Here is a 22446-nt window from a genome sequence, read left to right as displayed (position 1 = left end):
GTGCTGGTCATCTACAGTAACGGCAAGCCAGCATGAAAAGTCACTCTAGACTGCAGAATAATAAAAGCGTGAAAGAAAGAACAGGAAAGAAAGAAAGAAGAGCGTGGAGGATACACACACAAGCCTGTTCCAGGAGCTGTCGCATCCCAGAGGCGGGCGGGTACTACAAAGGGAAAGGTGGGGCTTGTCTATGAACTACAACTCCCAGAAGGCATCGGGCAGATCACCAAAGTTTCCGGCCAGAGCTTACTTCCGGTATTTCCGATGCTGACGCTCTCTTCCGGTGTTGGTGCCCCCCCCCCCGCCCCCCCGAAAGGCTTTGAGAGTGCGCGCGGTGAGTTCCGAGGCACTGGGGGTGCCAGCGGGAGCCTGGGAGTCTCACGTCCGCACAACACTCAGCGGCTGAGTGTTAGCTCGGGGAGGGCGGGGAGGAGAGAGGGCATGCCGGCGGGAGGACGTGTAGTCTCGGCAAGAGGAGGGGAGGGGGCAGAGCGGACTGAGCTCTCGTAGGGCCCCAGAAAGGGATGTGGAGGGCCAGGACGAATAGGATCCCGGGGGAAGGATGGAGGATGGGATACAGGGGCGTGGGGGAGGACCCTGCGAGCGCGGCGTGGGATCACAGGGAAGCTGGTGGAGAAGGAGGAGCAGCGGGAAGGCAGCAGCCGTGGGGGACTCCTGCGTGAAGGAAAGCTAGAGGCTGTTGCAGGTCCGAGATCGGCCGAAATCCGGCGGCCTAAGGAGTCTGGCCACATGCAGTCCTCTCAGAAGATCGCACCAGTTGGGGAGCACCCAGGGCACTGGTGGCTTAGAGACTGCTCTGTAGAAGGGGCTGCTGCTTTGATAAGCTCAAAAGAGTTTTGATAGACTTTGTAAGAAAGGGCTGTCAGGAAGCTCTTGCCGGTTTTACAGGCTTGGGTTGACTGCTCACTTTGCTTTTTTCTCCAAAGATGAGGCTGCTGGCATTCCTGGCGTTGGCTCTATTTGCTGTCACTCAAGCAGAGGAAGGAGCCAGGCTTTTGGCCTCCAAATCACTGCTGAACAGATATGCCGTGGAGGGGCGAGACCTGACCTTACAGTACAACATCTACAATGTTGGCTCAAGGTAAGGAGGCCCTGGAGCTATAGGTTGGGCCCTTTTCAGGTTTCTTAGATTTCCCAGCTGGGAACAGGGACCAACAGTGATTTATCTTTGGGAGATTTCCAGCAACAGATATCATGAGTGAATGAATATACTGCTGGATCTACTTCTGGAAGAGGAGGACATTCTTACCTAAGCTACAGGAAACCGTCTTCCACTTTTTGAGCTGGAAGAGTTTCAGAGTGGGGAAGAAGCAAAAATTGTGGTGAAACAGGGAGAGGAAGATGAGAAGGCAGAAAATGTGTGATCCTTCGTTACCTCAGGGGTTTAGTTTCAGCTTCCTTTCTTTCATTAGCATTTTTGTTGTCTTTTTTTCACTTTATTCCCTTTAATGTTCTTTTCCACATGCATCTTGCTCCTCTTCCCCTCCTTACACACACACACACACACACACACACACACACACGAGAAGAAATTGGGGCAAAAACGGATTCAGGCCCATTCTTTCCTAGATATTTGAGTATTTTGGTGCCCAGAATTCAGGCCTTGGCTGGGATTCTTCAGTGCAACAAACCCAAATAACTGTGACTCATATCTGTCTTTTAAAGTTCTGATTTTTTAGGACAGGCAGGCAGATTTGATTGCTGATTCCTTTAATTTTATACCCATTGCTAACCTTTCTTCGTTTCCTCCCTTTTCTAGTGCTGCATTAGATGTGGAATTATCTGATGATTCCTTCCCTCCAGAAGACTTTGGCATTGTCTCTGGAATGCTCAACGTCAAATGGGACCGAATTGCTCCGTATCCTCTTGACACTGGGTGATGAAGGCTGGTGGTGGTGGGTGGGAGGGCGGTAATGTTGAAGCAAATCAGCAGAGTCATTCTTGTTGCCACTCTGGATAAGATGGGGCAAGAGAGACTGGTGAGAATTGTGTGAGCATGATTTAGGGTGGGCCTGAGGAAGGAGGTTCCTGAAGTTCAGGTCATAAAGTTCTAAAACATTCTGTATCGGGAGAATGTAGACAGATGTTTGTGGCTGGGCGAGGATGTTTAAGGTGCTTTTAAAAGAAATTCAGTGGGGGGCTTCCCTGGTGGCTCAGTGGTTAAGAATCCGCCTGCCAATGCAGGAGACACGGGTTCGAGACCTGGTCTGGGAAGATCCCACATGCCGTGGAGCAGCTAAGCCCGTGCGCCACAACTACTGAGCTTGTGCTCTAGAGCCTGCAAGCCACAGCTACTGAAGCCCGCACGCCTAGAGCCTGTGCTCCGCAACAAGAGAAGCCACCACAGTTAGAAGCCCATGCAATGCAAGGAAGGGTAGCCCCCGTTCGCTGCAAATAGAGAAAGCCGTGCACAGCAACAAAGACCCAACGCAGCCAAAAATAAAATAAAGAAATAAATTTAAAAAAAAAGAAATTCAGTGGGATGCTAGGTGGAGGACCTGGATGACTCTTTTTTTTTTTGGCTGCGTCGGGTCTTAGTTGCGGCACAAGGGATCTTCGTTGTGGTGCGTGGACTTCTCTCTAGTTGTGGCGTGTGGGCTTTCTCTTCTCTAGCTGTAGCGCACAGGCTCCAGGGCACTTGGGCTCTGTAGTTAGTGGCACGTGGGCTCTAGTTGAGGCGCACGAGTTCAGTAGTTGTGGCACGTGGGATCTTAGTTCCCTGACCAGGGATCGAACTCGCATCCCCTGCATCGTAAGGTGGATTCTTTACCACTGGACCACCAGGGAAATCCCCTGGGTGACCTTTTAAAGACTCTTCTTCAATAAATCCCTTATTCGGATCTACTGGTTATTTCCTGAGTGTTTTTTGTTTGTTTGTTTTTTGTGGTACGCGGGCCTCTCACTGTTGTGGCCTCTCCTGTGGCGGAACACAGGCTTTGGACATGCAGGCTCAGCGGCCATGGCTCACAGGCCCAGCCGCTCCGCGGCATGTGGGATCTTCCCGGACTGGGGCACGAACCCGTGTCCCCTGCATTGGCAGGCGGACTCTCAACCACTGCGCCACCAGGGAAGCCCTCCTGAGTGTTTTGAATTAGATTTTTTTTTTTCCCTGTGATTTAAAGTATATTTAGATTTTCTGGCAAGGGTAAGTGTTCTCTTTGGGTTTTGGGGGGTTTTGTTTTATATTTTCAAGAACTTCCTGCAGTTTTAGGCAGCAAAAGATTTTCTGTGACCTTAAGTGACTAATTTTTCATCCATAACCTATATTGCTTTAAAAGTTTAATTTAAACACCTCAATACTGAGTATGTCATAGACCCTTTAAGACTTGGCTAGAAAGACATCATATTATACCACATACTTCAGGCTTAGAAAAAAAGCCTGTGTTTATTATTTTCGCAGTATATTGCAGATGTGAAATCATTACATGTGTTGGCAACTCTTTTTGTGAATGGTGTGTTTAGTCCCTAAGTTGAAAGTTTGTTACAACTGTAGCTTCATCTTTTTCCCTCCTTAACTCTTGCGTCAGTGCTAGCAACGTTTCCCACACCGTGGTCCTGCGCCCTCTCAAGGCTGGTTATTTCAACTTCACCTCAGCAACTATTACTTATCTGGCCCAGGAGGATGGGCCCGTTGTGGTGAGTTACCCAAACCCTTAGTTGGATGGGGCTCAGCTCTGCCTTCCTTTGAAAACTCTTGTAGAAAATCTCCAGAGCAGGTGCTAAATTCTGAGGAAGATAAGAAGGACCAAAAACTTGAGATATCATCATAGGAAGGAAGTATGTTTCAAATAGGAAGGAAGTATGTTTCAAATTATAAAGTCTCAGAATCAAGCAATTGAAATGAATGGCAGGGGAGTACTGTAGCATTCCCTTCCGCTTCACTTTTAATCTGTACAGTGTCATGTGCTGCCCAGTTTATGGCCATCATTGTCTTTCCCATCTGTCTTCTGTGCTGCCATCAGATGATTCCTGGTCTCTGCTGTGTCTGTATCTTTCCCTTGCTTAGAATGCCCCTGCTTCTTGCAGCAAGGCTGAGTTTCCTGCCTCTTCTCGCCGTACCCTCCAGCATTCTCACTGTGTTCTGCCTCTCCCTTCCTCTCTCTGCCCTCGAAGACCCTCCGTCCTAATTAGACCAAGCTCCTTCCTGTGGCACCTCCCCCGCTCTCAGTGCTCCTTCTTTCCACTTTGCCTTTGGTCTCTGCATGAAGTACTCTCTGTACTCTCTCTCCTCTGCTTCATTATCCAAAGCCGCCTCAAGACCTAGCTCTGAGCTGCATCTCCTTGATTCTGTCTCCTGCTTTTACAATTCATATCGCTCTTTCCTACTCATTCTTTCACTAAACAGTTACTGACTGCATCTAAACTTCTAGAGCTCTTATAGTCTATGCCACTTGAACATTTAATTATTGACCATCTTTATTAGTTCTCTTTCCTGTATCTAGGTCTTTCCCTCACTCCCATCTCCCAGTTTAATTATAAACTCCTTGAAGCAAGGGACTTTGTCTTAGATTTCTTTCTGTTTTCCATATAGAATAGAAACCCAGCGATAACCAGTCTCTTGACTGATTGATGTAAAGGTCAGCAGACATTTATCGAGCCCCCTGCAAGGTGCTAGACTCTAGGAAATACCAAGCAGATTAAGGTACTGTCCTAGCCCTCAAAAAGCTTGGGTCATGAATTTATAAGTACAGATGGGCTTTAGGCTACTTAGTGAGTGCACAGTAAGGAAGGGACTTAACAGAGTCAACCATAGAGCTAAAAGAAATCCAAGAGTCTCAAACATTCAGTGCACTCTCTGAGTTATCTTTTTTTTATAAACCATGTGGAACCATATTCTTATAATCTTGGTTATGTTTTCATATCTTCTATCATGTGTGCTTTTAGAACCACCTCTAAGACTCTGGTTCCACCTGGTCCTTGATGGGTTAAAAGACATAAAATTAAAGGCTCAGCAGCCACTTTAGAACAAAGTTGTTTGCAATGCGCTTCAAACTCTTGGCCTCCTCTCCAAGACAAAGGAATGTGGGGCAGACTCAGCCCCTCCACTAGTAATGTACATTTGGGTAGGGCTTTATACTTTCCAGAATCCTTCTCATTAGTTTGCTTGAGCCTCATGTCAACTTGTGAGGTACAGAAGAGTGTTTCCACTTGAGGAATGGGGAAATGATTGCCATGGGCAGAGGGGCCAGTGGTGGTGAGCAACCCTTTCTAGAGTCTGAGGCTAAGATAGAAGGGTTTGGCTTTAATTTCAGCTGCATACCTGTCCTACCTTTTTTTAGTAAATGCTCATCGTGTGTCTCCTGGCTCCTAATTTACTCATCTTTATAACACACTAAGAATCATCCAGCTCTCTCTAGTTCAAAAACTTTTCCTCATCTTGTTGCTTTCTTGGGCCTTTGGGAGCTAAGAATCTATTGCTTAGAACTGGGTTGGTTGGAACTGCCCTTTCCCAGATGAGAAAGAGCTGGAGACTTGCCTTAATGCCCTTCTTTTCTACTTTTCAGATTGGCTTTACCAGTGCACCCGGACAGGGAGGAATCCTGGCTCAGAGGGAGTTTGATAGGAGATTCTCCCCCCATTTTGTAAGCTTTACAGTCTTCTTGGCATTCCCCTGGGAGTAGAACACGCTTTTGGTTCTGGGACTGTGTGGCTTCCTTAGAGGATATGTTTAGTTGGTTGGTTCTTGTCATATCTGTGTTTTGATGTCTGATACACACAGCCATCAAATATCCTGATTTAACCACGGTTAGAGATTTTTGGCAATGAGATCATAATTGCCAGAACCAAAAAAAGCTGCCCTTTTTCTCTGCTCAGCCTTGAGTAGAGCTCCATCTTGGAGTCCTGGGTCTAATTCGAGGATTAAAAGTATATCTGCTTAGATTAAAAGAGTTGCAGAGCATCGGGAAGGTTACATGGGAACTTTGGTGTAGTCTAGTCTAGGGGAGAATTCTTCGAAGATTTGCCTAAAGTACTGAATGAGGAGACTCATTTATTCATTCATTCAGGGAATAATTATGAGGTTCCTAATTACATGCTCAGTTCTGTGCTTTGCTTTGAGAAAACAACGCAAGACACAGTCCCTTTCATTAAAGATCTTATGGGCTCATAGAGGCTTCAGCGCAAGTCAGTGGGGGAAGAGTGCTGTGGTGGAGATCATACACAAGGCTCTGGAGGAGATGCAACAGGAACACCTAACCTGGTCTTTGAGAGTCGGGGAGGATTTTCTGGAGGAGGGAGGTTTAACTTATTAAAGAGGAGGTAAGGAAGGGGAGGCACCCTAGGAAGAGGGAGTAGCTCAGAAGTGAGAAAAAGCGTGGTGCAATCCAGGAATGGCAGGTAGTTTAGTGAGGCCAGAGAGCAGAATGTGGGACGGAGGACTGGAAGAGAGAGCTGGAGGTGGGGGCAGGGGTTAGGTCGCAGGAGGCTTGACTGTTAGGGCAAGACCTGGGCATCTCCCTCCTCAAAGATTGTTTGGAAGAGAGAAGCTTCTCTTCCAGATTGGGTTGGGTCAGGTGAGACCTTTGGTTTCATAGCTCAAAAGATATAGATTAGTCTTTAGCGAGCCATTCTGTGTCCAGAGTAGCCAGAGAGGAACCTTCCTGCGAAGGTTCTGCTTAAAATTTGGGCTGGACTGCTCCCTTTCTCATTGGACCCCTTCCTTCCTGGTCCCCTCCTGTGCCCTAATCCAGACTTCTAAGCAAGGCCTTTGTCTTCCACAGCTGGACTGGGCAGCCTTCGGGGTCATGACTCTCCCTTCCATCGGCATCCCCCTGCTGTTGTGGTATTCCAGCAAGAGGAAATATGACACCCCCAAAACCAAGAAGAACTGAGTGGGGCTTCCAGTCCTCCCTTCCCAAGGAATACAGGTGCTTTCCAGACTCCAAAGGGTATCTCAAATGCAATCTCTTCTCCCTTAGCCCTTGGCCACCTCCTTGATCCTGCCCTGCTCTCAACCAGAGCGAAGGACCAGACCTGGGAGTCTTTGAGAGCCTCCTTGGTTCCATCGTGAAGCCATACAAACAGGAAAGCCTTTGGCAACCGCCTTGAGCCTAGGGGCCCTGTGGTGCACCACCGAGGTGCCGCGGGGTACATTGCTGGTGATGTGAACTCTCTCAGGGGTCCAGGAGGGGGCACTTCGGAGACTGCCTGACACCACCCCGTCCCCCACCCTCCCCTCTCAGAAGAGGGTGGAAGATAAGATGAAAGCTATGGGACTCTTGGAGGCTACCCAGTCTCTGTGCTGGCTTAGGGAAGCTCTTACCAAATGGGGTTTTCTAATAAAAACAAATGCCACCCTGCCTTGTCTGTTTTCCCATCACCTGGATGAGCTCAGGTTGCTGTTGGTACTCAGGCCCTGACTTCCCAGGCTCCTGGGCAAGTGAGCTGAATTCCTGCCTCCTTGCTCTAGGGATTGTAGGTCCCGTTCCCACAGAGATATCCCACCCCCCGCACCCTCCCTTCTGAACACCTTTGCTTCCATCCCTTATTTCTCTCTGTTCTCATCAGTCACTATATATTCCCCTAAACCTTCCTTGCCTGTGAGCCCCTCTCCACAGTAGAGGAGAGAATGGGGAAAAGTGTTCTGCAGTTGATCTCATGCCCCGGGAGACCTTCTAGGGGTGATTTATTCACTGACTGTTCTTGAGAAACTATCTCTTAGGCCTGATTCTAGCCCTTCCTCTGTTTAAGAGCTAGCTTTTCTTGAGCTTGAACTTATTATTATTTTGGCCACATTGCGGGGTATGCAGGATCCCAGTTCCCCGACCAGGGATTGAACCTGTGTCCCCTTCAGTGGAAGCGTGGAGTCTTAACTACTGGACTGCCAGGGAAGTCCCATCTTGAACTTATTTTTAATGCCTCTGCTTTGAGCTCAGGCCAGGCAGAAGCGCCTGTATCCCCTGAGTTGTTACCTAAGCACGGCCTCTGGAAAGGCAGGGGGTATTGCGGCGACAGCAGTGGGGAGAAGCCACGCTGAGCTGACTCTGTCCAACCCAGGAATGCCGTGGTCCGAGAACAGCCTCCCAGGCAGGAGAGAAACCCAACAAACACCCGCTTTGTTCCTGTCACCAAGTTTCCCAGCTTAGATTCTGGTGGGGGGGCGGGGGGAGAGTGCTGCCCAACCAGTTTAACCTTTCCTTCGCCCAGCCTTCGGAGCCTCTGGGCCCCAAGAAGGATGAAAAGGACCTGGAGACAACGGGAGGCTCCAAATGGAGTAGCCCTCCACCAGCTCACATCCCTCTTTCAGGGCCTACGGCTCGGACACCCCAGGACTGGCCAGGTCAGAGGGCAAGAAGGATATATTTGCTTTGGTTCATTGTGTTCCTGGTGGAGACCTGGGACTTGCTCAAGAGAATGGGGAGAAAGATAGTGGGTCAGAAGCTTGGGGTTGAGAGCAAGCATAGGGAAGGAAGAGGGAGCTAGTTTGATAATGTATCGTCTTCCTCTAGGACTATGAACTGTTGGTCTTTGGACCAGCACACTATTTGCCATCTGTGTAGTGTCCACTGAAAACACAGTGAGGAGTTAACCTATAGGAGTGGGGGTTATGGTTTAAAGGGTAGGATAAACTTCATAACTTGGGAAGGTAACATAAGCGATTTCTCCCTCAGTCTGAGCTCTGGGAGATACTCCTTTTCTGAAAGCTGGGGCAGTCTTTACCTTTCCTTGCAGAACTCAGCATTTTGTGTCCTGGCCCTTGTTACAGAGGAGACTAGGGGGGAACCCAGGTCTGACCCAGATGACAAGAGAAGCATTGTGAAGGCAGTGTCACCGGCACCTTGAAAAAAGGCCAAAACTAGATACTTGCATCTCTCGAGAGATCAAATTCCTTGGAGTCAGGATGGAATTTGAGCCTCCCTTAAGTAGTAGCATTGAAGAATGTAAGCCTCTCAAATCTATAGATGGCAAGACTCAGCTGGAGTAGTTGCTTTAGGATTGAGCCCTCTTCTTGAGGTAACTTAATGGAGGATGAGCAGCAGACGGTACTTCACTCTAATGGAAACTACCCTAGGGACATGTGACCCCTGATCTCCAGATTTCATGCAGGTCTGCAAGGGAGAGGGAAAGCAAGCACTGGCCCTACATCCTTCCTGGAGATTGAGTACCCAAACTGAGGGCTTCCTCCCTAAAAGGCAAAACAGATAGCAACCAGCTCTCAGCGTGTTCCAGATCCCCTCCTCCCGCTGGAAACTAGCCCTCTATCCCTCCCACGTCGTCCAAACTTTTAGCTGGCACCCGCTCACCCACACCCAGCCCTGGTACCAGGAGGATCCAGGGCCCAGATTACCACCCCTTTCACATACTAGGCTTTGGGACTTCACCTGACAAAAGTTAATTGGAAATGGGTATAAGGATTCCCAAGAAGCTGTGGATAATGCAGCGGCTTGGGGACAGGATGGGAAGTTATCTGGGCTGGATCCCTCGAGAGAGCGGCTCAGGGTGGCGGAAGCAGCACTGACCACAGAGGCAGCAGTGCTGGATCCCAGCCCCAGTTCTGCCACTCCCTGGCTGGCAGACCTCAGGTAAATCACACACACCCACCCCCGCTCGGAGCCTGTGTCCTCATTTGGACAATCCCAGGATTGTTAAATTAGAGAATTTCTGAGGACCCTACACGAGTAAAACAGGCAGCTGTTTCCCCTGTATTCTTGTGAAGTGAGAAACAACCACTGTCACTCATGTGGTTTGGAGCCCAGCCAGGTAGGAAAGGGCACACAGTTTCCACATCTGGCAACTGCCCTCTTCCTCTCATGCAGAGGGAGAGTTTTAGAGCAAGGATAGACCGTAGATCACCTAATTTAATCTCATTTAATAGATCAGGAAAGGCAGAGTGGAGTGGTTTATCCAAGGACACAGCAAGTGGCAGCTAGCATATCTATTGAGTAACAATTATGGGCCCAGCATTTATGTTCCACTATTTGTACATATCTCATTTACTATCCCCATTTTACAGAGGAGGAAATGAGGCTACTAGGGAACTTCTCCAAGGCCCCTTAACGTGTGAGTTGGCAGAGGCAGCCAAGCTCTTCCGATTCCAACATGTCCTTTCCCCTGGACCACGAGGCCCATCAGGGAGGAGGCTCCCCGGTACCACAGGAAGTCCAACATCTGCCCACTCCATCCTCTGCCCCAGGGAAGCAGTGAGGGTGAGTCAGTGCCCCTAGAAGCTGTTATCAGCGAAGGGGGTGGAGAGCCAGTCAGATATCCTGTGCCTGGTATCCACAACACGCCGGGAGTTGGGAGCCGGGTGTGTGCCAAGCTGCCTGCTCACCCTGTTCCTGTTGGCTGAAGGAGGGTCCTCCTCTGATGTAGCTGCCCTTGTCATCGCTCCTCCCTGTACTTTCATCACAGAAAATACAGTCTGTCCTCCTCCCCCTACTGCAACCTGCCTCTTAAAGGGAACGACAAGCATTTTGAAACCAAATTTGAGAGAGAGCAAAGGACCTCCCTGACCCTAGTAGGACCTTGCTGTTAAGTAGGGTTCCAGCTGTGGGCCTTTCCCTGAGTTGTCTTCTTTTTCCCCTCAGTTCCACCCTGTCTCTGCCGGAGGGCGGGTGAAGGTTCCCTGGGATGTCAGGTTCCCACATACTCTCCCCTCAGAGTGACCCCAGCTTGGTTTCCTGTATCTGTTCCTACGTGTGCCTGAATCTGGGGGCTGCCCTTTGGGGGATGCTGAAGATGGGGAACCCAGGAATCCTCGGGACCAGCAACGGCACGCAAGGGGTTAAAGGTCTGGGCACAGCACTGTCTAGGGTGTTTGAAGTAGGGCGGGGAAGGGAAGGGCTAGAGTAGTTGGAGAGGCAGCTGATCTGGACTGGAATGAGTCCCCCCTGTCTCCTATGCAAACTTCTGGACCATGAGCAATTCCCTTAAAAGGACCAAGAAAGAGGCCCCCCCATTAAGGTCCTGGACTGGATTCTTAGAGGGGCTGTCTGAAGTGGGACTTCTTCCTATACTGCCGTCACCAACCGAAGGCAAGAACAGGTCTCCCATCTTTGGGATATCTCCCAAGTCTGGTGAGTTTCCCTCTTCCCTTTCCCTGAGTCCTTACCGCATCTATGGGCATTTCCCAGAAGCAGCGATCTTCAGGAACCCCTCAGCACCCCCAGGAAGTGACAGAACAATTCTCCACCAGTCTCCTGCATTCAGCTGCCTTTTTAAAAAATAATTAATTAATTAATTAATTAATTAATTTTTGGCTGCATTGGGTCTTCGTTGATGCTCGTGGGCTTTCTCTAGTTGCAGCGAGTGGGGGCTACTCTTCATTACAGTGAGCAGGCTTCTCATTGCAGTGGCTTCTCTTGTTGTGAAGCACAGGTTCTAGGTGCTTGGGCTTCAGTAGTTGTGGCACATGGGCTCAGTAGTTTTGGTTCGCAGGCTCTAGAGCGCAGGCTCAGTAGTTGTGGCGCACGGGCTTAGTGGCTCTGTGACATGTGGGATCTTCCTAGACCAAGACTTGAAACCATGTCCCCTGTATTGGCAGGCAGATTCTTAACCACTGCGCCACCACGGAAGTCCCATCAGCTCCCTTTTTAAAAAAAATTTTATTAATTTTTATTTTGGGCTGCATTGGGTCTTCGTTGCTGTGCGCGGGCTTTCTTTGGTTGCTGCGAGTGGGGGTACTCTTCACTGCGGTGTGCGGGCTTCTCATTGCAGTGGCTTCTCGTTGCAGAGCACGGGCTCTAGGCCCGTGGGCTTCAGTGGTTGTGGCACGCAGGCTCAGTAGTTGTGGCACGTGGGCTGTAGAGCGCAGGCTTAGTAGTTGTGGCGCACGGGCTTAGTTGCTCCGTGGCATGTGGGATCTTTCCATACCAGGGCTTGAACTCGTGTCCCCTTCATTGGCAGGCGGATTCTCAACCACTGAGCCACCAGGGAAGCCCTCAGCTCCCATTTGTAACTAGGGTGCATTGAGAGTGTGTGTGTCTCTGTGTGTGTGCGCACAAGTGTGCAAATAGGAAATCACCATAATGGCCAACAGTTAACACTACTTGTGGGACAAGTGACGCCAAAGATTTTATATATACTTTTTTTTCTTTTTTTGGCCGTGTCACTAGTTCCCTGACCAGGGATTGAGCCCGGGCCCTCAGCAGTGAAAGCACAGAGTCCTAACCACTGAACCGCCAGGGAATTCCCTTATATACATTCCTTTTTTTTTTTTTGGCTGCGTTGGGTCTTTGTTGCTGCGCAAAGGCTTTCTTTAGTGGTGTCAAGCGGGGGCTACTCTTCGTGTGCAGGCTTCTCACTGTGGCGGCTTCTCTTGTTGCGGAGCACGGGCTCTAGGTGCGCGGGCTCGGTAGTTGTGGCACGTGGGCTCTAGAGCACAGGCTCAGTAGTTGTGGTGCACAGGCTTAGTTGCTCCGTAGCATGTGGGATCTTCCCGGAGCAGGGCTCGAGCCCATGTCCCCTGCATTGGCAGGCAGATTCTTAACTACTGAGCCACCAGGGAGGCCCCCTTTATATACATTCTTAATCCTCACAGTCCTATGGGGTTAGCATATCATAATCCCCATATTAAAGTTGAGGTTTAGAGGAATTAAATAACTAACACTCATCAATTAAGAGGTAGATTATAGGACTGGGATTCAGACTCAAGTTTATCTGGCACCATTAAGACAGGAGGTATGGACAAACAGGATGGCTAGAATTTTAAAACTTTAAATCCTAATTCACCCTGGGTCCCCTTCCTCTAGGCCCTGACATTATTCCCTTTATCCCTGGTGGTTAATTGTGAGATTTAAAGGGCCACAAACTCATACCTGAGAGCCAGGGGCTTCCAGATTCCAGATTACCCCATCCATTCAGATTAGGGGCTCCTTAGTTCACCCACTGCCTTTAGCTGTTCCCTGGGATCTGATGGGTTAACTCCTTGGGACTCAGTGGCCAAAGTCTTCTCAGGTGTGTCCCTCTGAACCTCAGCCCCTCTCTTGCCCCACCCTGCTGGCATGGCACCCAGAACGCATGCCAAGAAACTGACAGGAGGCAGAAGTGGACTGATTGGTCTTCCCCCTTTTATTCTCTAGCCCCGACACATCATGGGCTAGTCTGGGTCCCAACAAGCCTCTGGTAGAATAAGCACACAGGCCCAGCATAAAGAGAAGATAGGATCCCTAGGTTCAGTTTGCAAACAAATTTTTTTAAAAAAAGAGAAAAGATGATCACACTTGGAAGCCCAAAGCAGCAAAAATCCTGACTGATTTGTGAGCCTAATATATCAAAGGGGGGGGGGGGTGATTTAGGGTGAGTGTTTGAGATGCTTGATGGCTGACTTTTTTTTTTTTACATCTTTATTGGAGTATAATTGCTTTACAATGGTGTGTTAGTTTCTGCTCTGTAACAAAGTGAATCAGCTATACATATACATATATCCCCATATCTCTTCCCTCTTGCGTCTCCCTCCCGATGGCTGACTTTTAAGGAGATATGATGGGACTTCCCTGGCGGCCCAGTGGTTTGGAGTCTACACTTCCACTGCAGGGGGCATGGGTTCGATCCCTGGTCGGGGAACTAAGATCCCACATGCTGTGTGGTGTGGCCAAAAAAATAAATAAGTAAAAATTTAAAAACTAAAACTAAGGAGACGTGGTTAGATGAGAGGACTGAGGATGCCTGGCTCTCTAGCTTTGAACTTCCAGAATTAAGTACTAACAATAAAATCGACAACTCTGCCCTATGGGCCCTGGAAGCAGGTGGAAGCAGGAGTCAACCCAAAAGCTGATGTGGCAGATGGCTTTTGCCTGAACTAGCCCCTGTCCCACAGAGGGGTGGTACACTTGCCTCACCACTGTGTTTGTGCATAGACCCTTCTGGGTCCTCGTCTTGGTGCCTGACACCTGGTAGGTGCTAAAGAAATATTTGCTGAATGGAGGAATCCTCTCTATGTACCCTTTACCTTTTCTTTGATTTTTGGAATTGTGATACCACTCTCTGGCAGTTGACAGGAAAGCCAGGGAAGGAGGGTGAGTTCCAGGATACAGTGTTGAATGCACAGCAAAATCTCATATGTCTCACACTGAGAAATAGAGCGATGACGTAGCCAGGTCAGGGTGAGGTGAGGAATTAGAGACTTGGGTGCTATATGACTTGCTGTAGAATGGTGTGTTCGTGAGCAGGGAGGAGTGGGAAGGAACTGTGGTTACCAGGGCCTTCTTCATCTGAAGCCCTGCTTTAGTCTTCTTTGCAGGACACTGTTGGATTAATGGTTTACTTTCTATGGGAGAGGAAGCAGGTAGGTTAAATTTTGAACCATCAAAGGGTTTTCTACGACCCTGTTCCCCCAGGGCTAGGAGACCTGGAGAGAAGCCAGCAGACCATGCCATCTGGCCTCTCCCTTCCGCCCTGTTCTTTATTATCTGGTTCTTTCGGGTCTTCCACATTATTGCCCCCTTTGGGAAATTTAGGACCCCAGAGCCAGGCCCAGGGAGCCCCCCAGGCTGCGAAGGGGCCCACTAGCCTTGCCCACTGTCCCCTGTGCCTAGCTGTGTGGTTGCTATCAGCAGTTCCTACCCCCAGTGTTCGCTGGCAGCAAACAGAAGCAGGGCCCTGCCTGCCCCCACCATCACTTCATTCAGATTTCTAAGATGCAGAGGGAGTAGAAAGGACAAATTTAATTTTTTGGAATCCCCATCTAATTTCTTCTGGAAACTGCTTCCTTTCTTTGGCTGGGGTGGAGGGGGCAGGAATGAGGAAGTGAATGACAATATTGCCAGCTTTCTTTCAAAGCTAGCCACTTGCTCTCATTGGTTGCCTTCTTGTTTCAGAGAACTCAGGCTGTACACTGGGATGCATCTGCTTTGAAAACTCAGCTCCACCTCCTACAGCCCTGTGACCTTGAGCAAGTTACTTTCCCTCTCTGTGCTGCCTGTTTCTTCCTATGTAAAATAGGGATAATATCTGTTTCAAGAAATGGTTGTGAGGATCCCACAGGGTGCTGTAGGCACTCATGGGTTAAGCCTCTTCCCCCTGTAGGCTCAGGTGCTATTTAGGAAATGGGTGTGCTGGGGTCTTCAATGTCCCTCCTCCCCCAAGCTGGTTGCAGACACCTGGCTGGTGGGCAGTGAGCCTTAATGTCTCTCTTTGATCTCTTTTTCCTCCTTCCTGAGATTTTGAGACCCAGCTTCTCTAAATCAAGTCTGCAAACTTCTTCTGTAGAGACCCAGATAATAAATATTTTAGGCTTTATGGGCCATATGGTCTCTGTCGCAACTACCAACTTTGCTGTCATAATGCAAAAACAGCCATAGACCATATGTAAATGAATGAGCATGGCTGTGTTCCCCAGAAAAAACCCTTTATTTATGAGCACTGAAAATTGAATTTCATATAATTTTTATGTGTCACAAAGTAGTATTCTTCTTTTGATTTTTTTCCAACCATTTAAAAAAGAAAATAGGACAGATTTGGCCCACAGGCTATAGTTTGCCAACCTCTGCTCTAAACTACCAGAGGCCATTGTCCATCCCTTCTCTTTTATTTATTTATTTTTTTGCGGTACGTGGGCCTCTCACTGTTGTGGCCTCTCCCGTTGCGGAGCACAGGCTCCAGAAGCGCAGGCTCAGCGGCCATGGCTCACGGGCCTAGCTGCTCCGTGGCATGTGGGATCTTCCCGGACCGGGGCACAAACCCCTGTCACCTACATCGGCAGGCGGACTCTCAACCACTGCGCCACCAGGGAAGCCCCATCCCTTCTCTTTGAAGAGTGCAGGTTCATCAGGGTTCATCAGGCTCCTCCTTGCTCTGGTTGTTATGTGCTCTTTTCTATCAGAAGTTGTTTATGTTAATGAGTCCCCATCACAGTTGTTTTAGTGTCAGCCTGTGGGTTATCTATTCTCTCTCTCTCTTCTTTAACCGTCATATAATGCCTATTTCTGCTTCTGTCTTGGGCATTCCTCTCTCCAGCTCTCCATTTCTCTATGCTCTGCCTTCTCTTTGCTTCTAAATAATAATAGTAACAACAAAAATAATAGTAGCATTTGCTAAGTACCCAATATGTGCCAAGCACAATGTTAGTTGTATTACATACATTATCAAGTCTTTCAATATCCTTACAAGGTAGTATTACCATTCCCATTTTACAGATGATCCTGAAGCTCAAAAACATTAAATAAGCAAGTTCCCAAGGTCATGTGGCTTATGAAGGTGGCAGAGCTAGCAAATCTGATGAACTTCAAAGCACCCTGAAGAAATTATGGTCTCAGAGTTTTGAATGAGAGAGATTTCTCTCAGTACTTCCCTGGCGGTCCAGCAGTTAAGACTCCGAGCTTCCACTGCAGTGGGCACGGGTTCAATCCCTGGTTGGGGAACTAAGATCCCGCATGCCGTGTGGTGCAACCCAAAAAAGAGAGAGAGAGAGAGATTTCTCTCTGTTAAAATATTGTGTGCTCCCATCTCAGCACATGGTAGAGTGTCTAACGAATCACTGATGGCTAGGGCCATTGGTGGAGGTCACACGCTCAGAGGAGGAATCACGAGACGCTGATGGTCTGTGTCGATGGGAAAACCATCTGATCCAGAGGCAGGAAGAAAAGTAAAGTGACTTAGAGCCCCTTCTTGCTTTCCTCCCCTGCCCCCATCTCAAGCATCTGATCTCAGACCTATTTCAGAATCTCCTATCTGTGCTCAGCGGAAGCAGTGATGTGACACGATGTGATCTCATTCTGGGGCTAAATAAAGCCATTGTGTGAGACCCAGCCCTGGTTGCTCCCTTGCACCATTTCCTGAGCTCAGGAGCCTAGTGAAAGATGGGAGGGGGCTGGGAGAGAGCTGATGGAAGGAGGGGCAAGGAAAGGAACACGACCACAGGGGCTCCAGCTTGAATTTCAGAAAGAGGCGGAGGGACTATCTCTGGGAGGGGGTTGAGGAAACCTTGCTAAACCTCATCTCTTTGAAGGATAGAATGAAAATTATTGACCTGACAGCATGAAGGGGTGGAATTTAGAAGAAAAACTTTCTGAGGAATGGAATGAAGATTTAAGGGAGAAGGAGCCCAGCGGATTCCATTTTCACAGAGGGCAGAGACCATGAATGACATGACAGAGAGGCCAGAAAGAGGGTAATTCTTTGAGAAGAGGTCAGACTCCAGGTGGTCTCAGCTGGAGGAAGAAGGGTGAAATTTCAAGACATAAAGATCTCAGGATTCGAAATGTCTGTCCACCAGGCCAAGGCAGCAGGGTACCACCTCCAACAGGCGGCATCTCCAGGGATGGAGGGAAAGGAAAGGGCTTCCATTCACTGCTTTTCATTCATCTCATCAAATCCAGCCCTGTGGGCAGAATCAGGGCGGGAAGAGTAGATAGAAGCTGGGTTCAGGGCGTGTAGGTCAAATGGTGTTTTCTCTTTTGTGAGGTCACTGAATGCCAGATCCAAGTTCCTTGTAGTGCCCCCTCAGTGTCCCTCCATTTCTGTCCTGTTCCCAGCCCCTGCTCCTCTTTTTCTAGGGAACATACCTGGTTCCTACTCTTTCCTCCATCCCAGCTTCTCACGATACTTTTTGTCAGTACCCCTCTCCCCCTGCCCCCAAATCTCAGCTTTGGAGACCACTGGTTTGCAGGGACCGTGCTGTGGCCCTCAGGCTCTGTCCTGCTCCCTGCAGATCTGCCCATCCTGTTTATTTTCTAAATATGTTTTTAAGAAAATGTTTATTTATTTGGCTGCACCGGGTCTTAGTTGCGGCACAGGGGATCTTCGTTGCGGCGTGTGAACTCTTAGTTGCGGCACGTGGGATCTAGTTTCCTGACCAGGGATAGAACCCCGGGCCCCCTGCATTGGGAGCGCGGAGTCTTTTTTTTTTAAAAAAAGATTTATTATTTATTTATTAATTTAATTTATCTTTGGCTGTGTCAGGTCTTAGCTGCAGCACGCAGGATCTTCGTTGAGGCATGCGGGATCTTTCGTTGTGGTGCGCGGGCTCTTCCTTGTGGTGCGCAGGCTTCTCTCTAGTTGTGGCGTGCGGGTTTTCTCTTCTCTAGTTGTGGCGCGCAGACTCCAGTGCGCGTGGCCTCTGTAGTTTGCAGCATGCAGGCTCTCTCGTTGAGGCGCGCGAGCTCAGTAGTTGTGGTGTGTGGGCTTAGTTGCCCCGTGGCATGTGGGATCTTATTTCCCTGCCCAGGGATCAAACCTGCGTCCCCTGCATTGGAAGGCGGATTCTTTACCACTGGACCGCCAGGGAAGTCCCATCCCATCCTGTTTATAGATAGCACATCAGATGGCACGAGGCCCAAGTTTGTGGACACAGAGAGAGGATGTCTCCCAGCAGCAGGCTGAGAGGTCCCCTCTATGTGGCTTCCAGCTGTGCTGAGCACGGACAGGCACAGGGCCTGGGCTGGTTTCCTAGGCCTCTCTTTTTCTATCTTCAGACCCACCCAGCAGGGCAGCAGAATGCCATCTGCAGAGGCCTGAGTACTTGTCTCCTTCCCTGTGGTAGGCAGGTGTGCAGCTGACACAGGCACAGGTGCCATCTCAGTGGTCCTGGGTGGAGTGGGGGCAGGTTGCAGTGGAAGAGGGAAAAGTTGCTGGAAGGAACGACTGTCCAGCAACCTGGACTTTGGGGGGGGGGGGGGGGGGGGGGGGGGGAGTAAAATAACTTGCGGAAGGCTTGACACCCTCACAGGAAGCCTGGGAGGAGCGGGAATTCTGGCTCACTGCTTCCTGGCCCTCCAGGGTCCTCTGAACATCTCAGTTGCTTCACCCCTGGGAGAAGAGGAGCCTGGGAAACTCATTCTAGCAGAAGTTCTACAGAGATAGGGCCCAGAGGGGGTGTACAGAGGTAGATGCAGTAGATGTGAGTTGCCTTCCCGCCCCTCCATCACCTTAGTACTCGGGTATTTGGTACTTGTTTCTGGAGTGGAGCTTATCATTTTCAACTTTAAGAGCTCCTGAGGGTTCTTAAATCTGAGACACACTGAGGCAAGCCCTGATGGCAGCCAGGAGTACTGGGCAGTGAGACCAATGCCCACTTGGGAGAGAGAGAAGGAATTTCAATGTGGCTGGTTTTGGACCCCTTCTCTTTGCTTCTTGGGAAAAGGTCAGAATGGCTCTCTTACTCCCCAAACGACCAGAATCTTAGAAAGAAGAAATCATACTACTTTCTCACTCATGCACCTTTTCTCCCTGCTGTTTTATTTGCCTAGACTCCTCCCTTTCCAACGTGGCCAAATCCTAACCACTCCACCCTTCCAGGCCCATCTCAAAGGCTGTTTACTTCCGTTTCCCTTTTTTGAGTCCTCCAACTGGCTATATGCACTCATTCCTTTGACATCACAAAGACTTTTTTTTGAAACTTCTCTTGTGGCATTTGGCAAACTCTGGCCGTTGTTTGTGATTTGTGCTTTTGTCTATGTACACACATGCACACGCGCACACACACACTCACTAGAACGAATTCCTTGAGGGTAAGAACAATACCTATTTCTCTTTGCTTGGCTTGGTCCTCTGCCATATAGCTACTCATTAAATGGAATAATAATGAGTGAATGAGGATGTCATTATGTACTGGAAAGAACACTAGACTGGGGGTCAGAAAACCCAAGTTCTCTGCTTGACTCTGCAACTAATTCCTCGTATGATCTTGAGCCAGCCATCCTCCAATTCTGTGCCTTGGTAAAAGGAGGCGTGACAGGATGCTCTAGGCCTGGCTGACTGGGACCCCTTTCTAGTTCCAAATTCCAGAATTCTAGAACTCACCATTCTCTGTCTTCTTGATTCAGACTGGCCTGTGTGTACCTCCCATGAACAAGGACGTCCCAGAGGTGCTCCTCACAGGTGGAGACCTGGTGCCCCAAGGCCACACTCGACGCTGCCTGTCTGTGGTCGAGTCCAGAGAACAGCTGGAGGAGAATGAGGAAGAGGGAGAAAAGAAGGAGGGAGACGGCTTCCACGCTGTACCCCTCCGAAGGTCGAGGGCTTTCCGTGCCTACAGTCACAACTATGACCCCTTCCAAAGACATAGCTGGGGGCCGGGCAAGGAGCTCCAGGATCCACTGAGCGGGTAAAACACCAGGGGACCTCCTGTCTCTCCTTCTGTCAAGTCCTATACCTCGGAGAAGTGGTTGGAAAGGAATGACAGGAGTTGAAGAGACCTGGGCCCCTAGTCTCTTCCCTGGAGAATCCGAACCCAGGCCTGTTGCGGGCCTTTGGGGAGGGTGGACCCTGCCTTTCAAAATGTGGCTCTACCTAATAGTCCTAGCTCCTTCTTTCTACCTGGTCTCAAGGGCAGGTGGGTGAGGATGGTGAGGGAAAGGTATGGAGGTGAGGTGAGTAGCAGGACACTCAGGTCTTATTGCCTCCACCTCCCACTTGGGTTTCTTAGGACCATACAACAGTGTCAGAGCTGGAAGGGATTCAGGGATCATATGGCCCCATCACCTCATTTTACAGATGAGGAAACTGAGGCCCAGAGAACTTTGGGAGGTTTCTTGAGACAGGTGCTCCCAGGGTTGGGGCATGGAACCTGCCCCCTTCCCCAAATTGCTCCCTGCCTGCTGGATCCAGGCCGAGGCAGGCCCAAGGTATTTAGATATCATAGTCCAGCCCTACAACTGGGGAAGAACTACTCTGGCTCAGGGGCCTACATAAGCTTGGCAGACTAGAAGAGAGGGACCCAGCTCTTCCCCTCTCCTGGAAAATCACTGACCATATCCCCAAAGACAGAGGAAGCCAGAAAGAGAAGCTCCAGGGGTCAGCATGAAGAGTTCAGTGTGAGTGGTCACTGTGAGGGCCTGCTAGCCGTGGAAGGGCCCTGTCTCTCTGCTTTGACAATGGTCCCCTTGGACAAGTTCTCTTAGCTCTGGTGAGTAGACCAAGCTTCTCTAGCTCCTAGGCGGGGCTGGCTGGGCTGTGTGAGGGGAGAGGACCTTGTCCCTGAACTGGCTTGGGAGGGAACTTGGGTGAGAAGCCTTGTCCGCAGGACTCATGGCACCTTGCTAAGAGCGGCTAATTTAAGGCAGAGATGCTCTGAGTACGCTTTGTGTGGTGCCGACTGTATCTCACGGTCTTCCAGGTGTCACCTTTCACTACCAGGCACTAATTTTGACCCTTGGGTAGAGAAGAAAGGGAGCCCTGGGCACACCATTTATCTTAGTAGGAGCTAAGGTTGGCATCAGACACCAGGCAAAGAGCGAGAATGCAGCTTACCCTTCCTCTCCCTCCCTGCTGAACGCTGGCTGTTTTCTGGAGGGCAGTACTGTCCTTTGACCAGCAGGGGTCACCCTTGCCTGGAGCCAGCTCCACAGTTTTGCCAAAGCACAGCCCCAAAGGGAAGCCAGTTTGGGTCTGGCCTGCGCCTAGGCTAACCGGAAGGGCTGGGCTGGGGGCAAGCAACAGGACTGGGCTGAGGCAGTGTTCCTCCCTGGTGCCTGTCACAGGCCACTGGGACCGGAGGGCAGTGGTGGCAATGTGTGTTTCAGGAACAAACTGCAGGCATCGGGATGTGTGGGCTCCCAGGAGCCCCCCTTGCTGCAGAGCCAAGAGGAACTGGACCCCTTTCTGGAACTGCAGCACCAAGGTGGCCAACCCTCCTGCGTGGTATGGATAGACAAATCCCCATGGAAGCTACCACCTTCCTCCCCCTCTCCTGCCCCTTTGCCTGTCCAGCCACCACTCTGTGCCTCTTCTGTTCTGCAAGCTGCTGGGTCTCCCTGTGCCCAGGCATCACTTTGACTCCATCTGATGGAATCTGAATCTGGTGTCTCTACTCCTCTGTCTGCTTTCCTGGGTCTGTATGCTCTGTCCCCCACTCTTGGTATCCTGCCTCTGTCTCTTTCTCTGAGACTCTCTGTGCCTTCCTTTCTGTGTCTGTGTCTCTGTGTTGATGTGGGTATCTCTATTCCTCTCTCATTAAAAGGCCCCTGCTCCCCTTGGTGTTATAAGTACTTCTTTGTGTAGACCCCACATTTCTCAGATTTGGAGATGAACTTATTATTTGTAGGATGAAACTAGGCATCTGGTACCCTGAAACAGTAGTTCTCTAACAAGATAATCATAGGATTATCAAGTGAGAAAGGATATAGAGATTGCTCAGACTTCTGGCTGAAGGGAACATCACAGGGAAGATCTCAAGCCAGGACCCAGAGACCACTGAGGATACACAAAGCTTTTAGAGACATCACTGGGTTTGCCAGCTAAGAGTCCCTGAGTACAGTCAGCCCTCTGTATGCATAGGTTCTGCGTCCATGGATTCAACCAACCATGGACCAAAAACATTTGAAAAAAAATTCCAGAAATTTTCAAAAAGCAGAACTTGAATTTGCCTCATGCTGGCAAATATTTATATAGCATTTACAACTATTTACATGGCATTTATATTACATTAGGTATTACAATTAATCTAGAGATGGTTTAAAGTATATGGGAGGACGCACACAGGTTGTATGCAAATTTCAGTATTATGCCATTTTATGTAAGGGACTTGAGCATCCTCAGCTTTTGGTATCC

At 49.5% G+C, this 22446-nt stretch overlaps 2 protein-coding genes and 1 long non-coding RNA gene across 5 annotated transcripts in view; 2 read left to right on the top strand and 1 right to left on the bottom strand.

Moving 5' to 3' along the window:
* The first annotated feature begins 252 nt into the window (after positions 1-252).
* On the top strand, positions 253-7319 carry SSR2 (signal sequence receptor subunit 2). 3 transcript variants are annotated; one of them, XM_027095442.1, is made up of 6 exons: positions 253-334; positions 948-1102; positions 1781-1879; positions 3549-3657; positions 5526-5603; positions 6741-7319. In XM_027095442.1, exons 2-6 carry the CDS (start codon positions 948-950, stop codon positions 6849-6851), a joined length of 552 nt encoding a protein of 183 aa, XP_026951243.1. In that variant the 5' UTR covers positions 253-334; the 3' UTR covers positions 6852-7319. The 3 variants fall into 3 exon arrangements, with proteins under 3 accessions (XP_026951243.1, XP_026951242.1, XP_026951244.1); XM_027095441.1 differs by lacking the exon at positions 253-334 and adding an exon at positions 340-408; XM_027095443.1 differs by lacking the exon at positions 253-334 and adding an exon at positions 690-706.
* The window catches only part of LOC113614115 (uncharacterized), a 28614-nt gene continuing 8061 nt past the window's right edge, over positions 1894-22446 (bottom strand). Inside the window, exons 2-3 of the long non-coding RNA XR_003430451.1 lie at positions 19699-19841; positions 1894-1973 (exon numbers count right to left, since the gene is read on the bottom strand). This is a non-coding gene — a long non-coding RNA (uncharacterized LOC113614115). The remainder of the gene's footprint in view (positions 1974-19698; positions 19842-22446) is intronic.
* Positions 19727-22446, top strand: part of ARHGEF2 (Rho/Rac guanine nucleotide exchange factor 2) — a 41779-nt gene continuing 39059 nt past the window's right edge. The window contains exons 1-2 of the mRNA XM_027095435.1: positions 19727-20002; positions 21420-21537. Coding sequence (XP_026951236.1) covers positions 19743-20002; positions 21420-21537 — 378 coding nt within the window. The 5' untranslated portion in view covers positions 19727-19742. The remainder of the gene's footprint in view (positions 20003-21419; positions 21538-22446) is intronic.

This window comes from Aethalodelphis obliquidens, unplaced genomic scaffold (assembly GCF_003676395.1).
Source record: "Aethalodelphis obliquidens isolate GAN/ISIS:26980383/991018 unplaced genomic scaffold, ASM367639v1 scaffold90, whole genome shotgun sequence".
Classification (NCBI taxonomy): Eukaryota; Metazoa; Chordata; class Mammalia; order Artiodactyla; family Delphinidae; genus Aethalodelphis; species Aethalodelphis obliquidens.
Note: the sequence above shows the minus strand (reverse complement) of the source record. Positions and strands in the feature narration are given on the sequence as shown.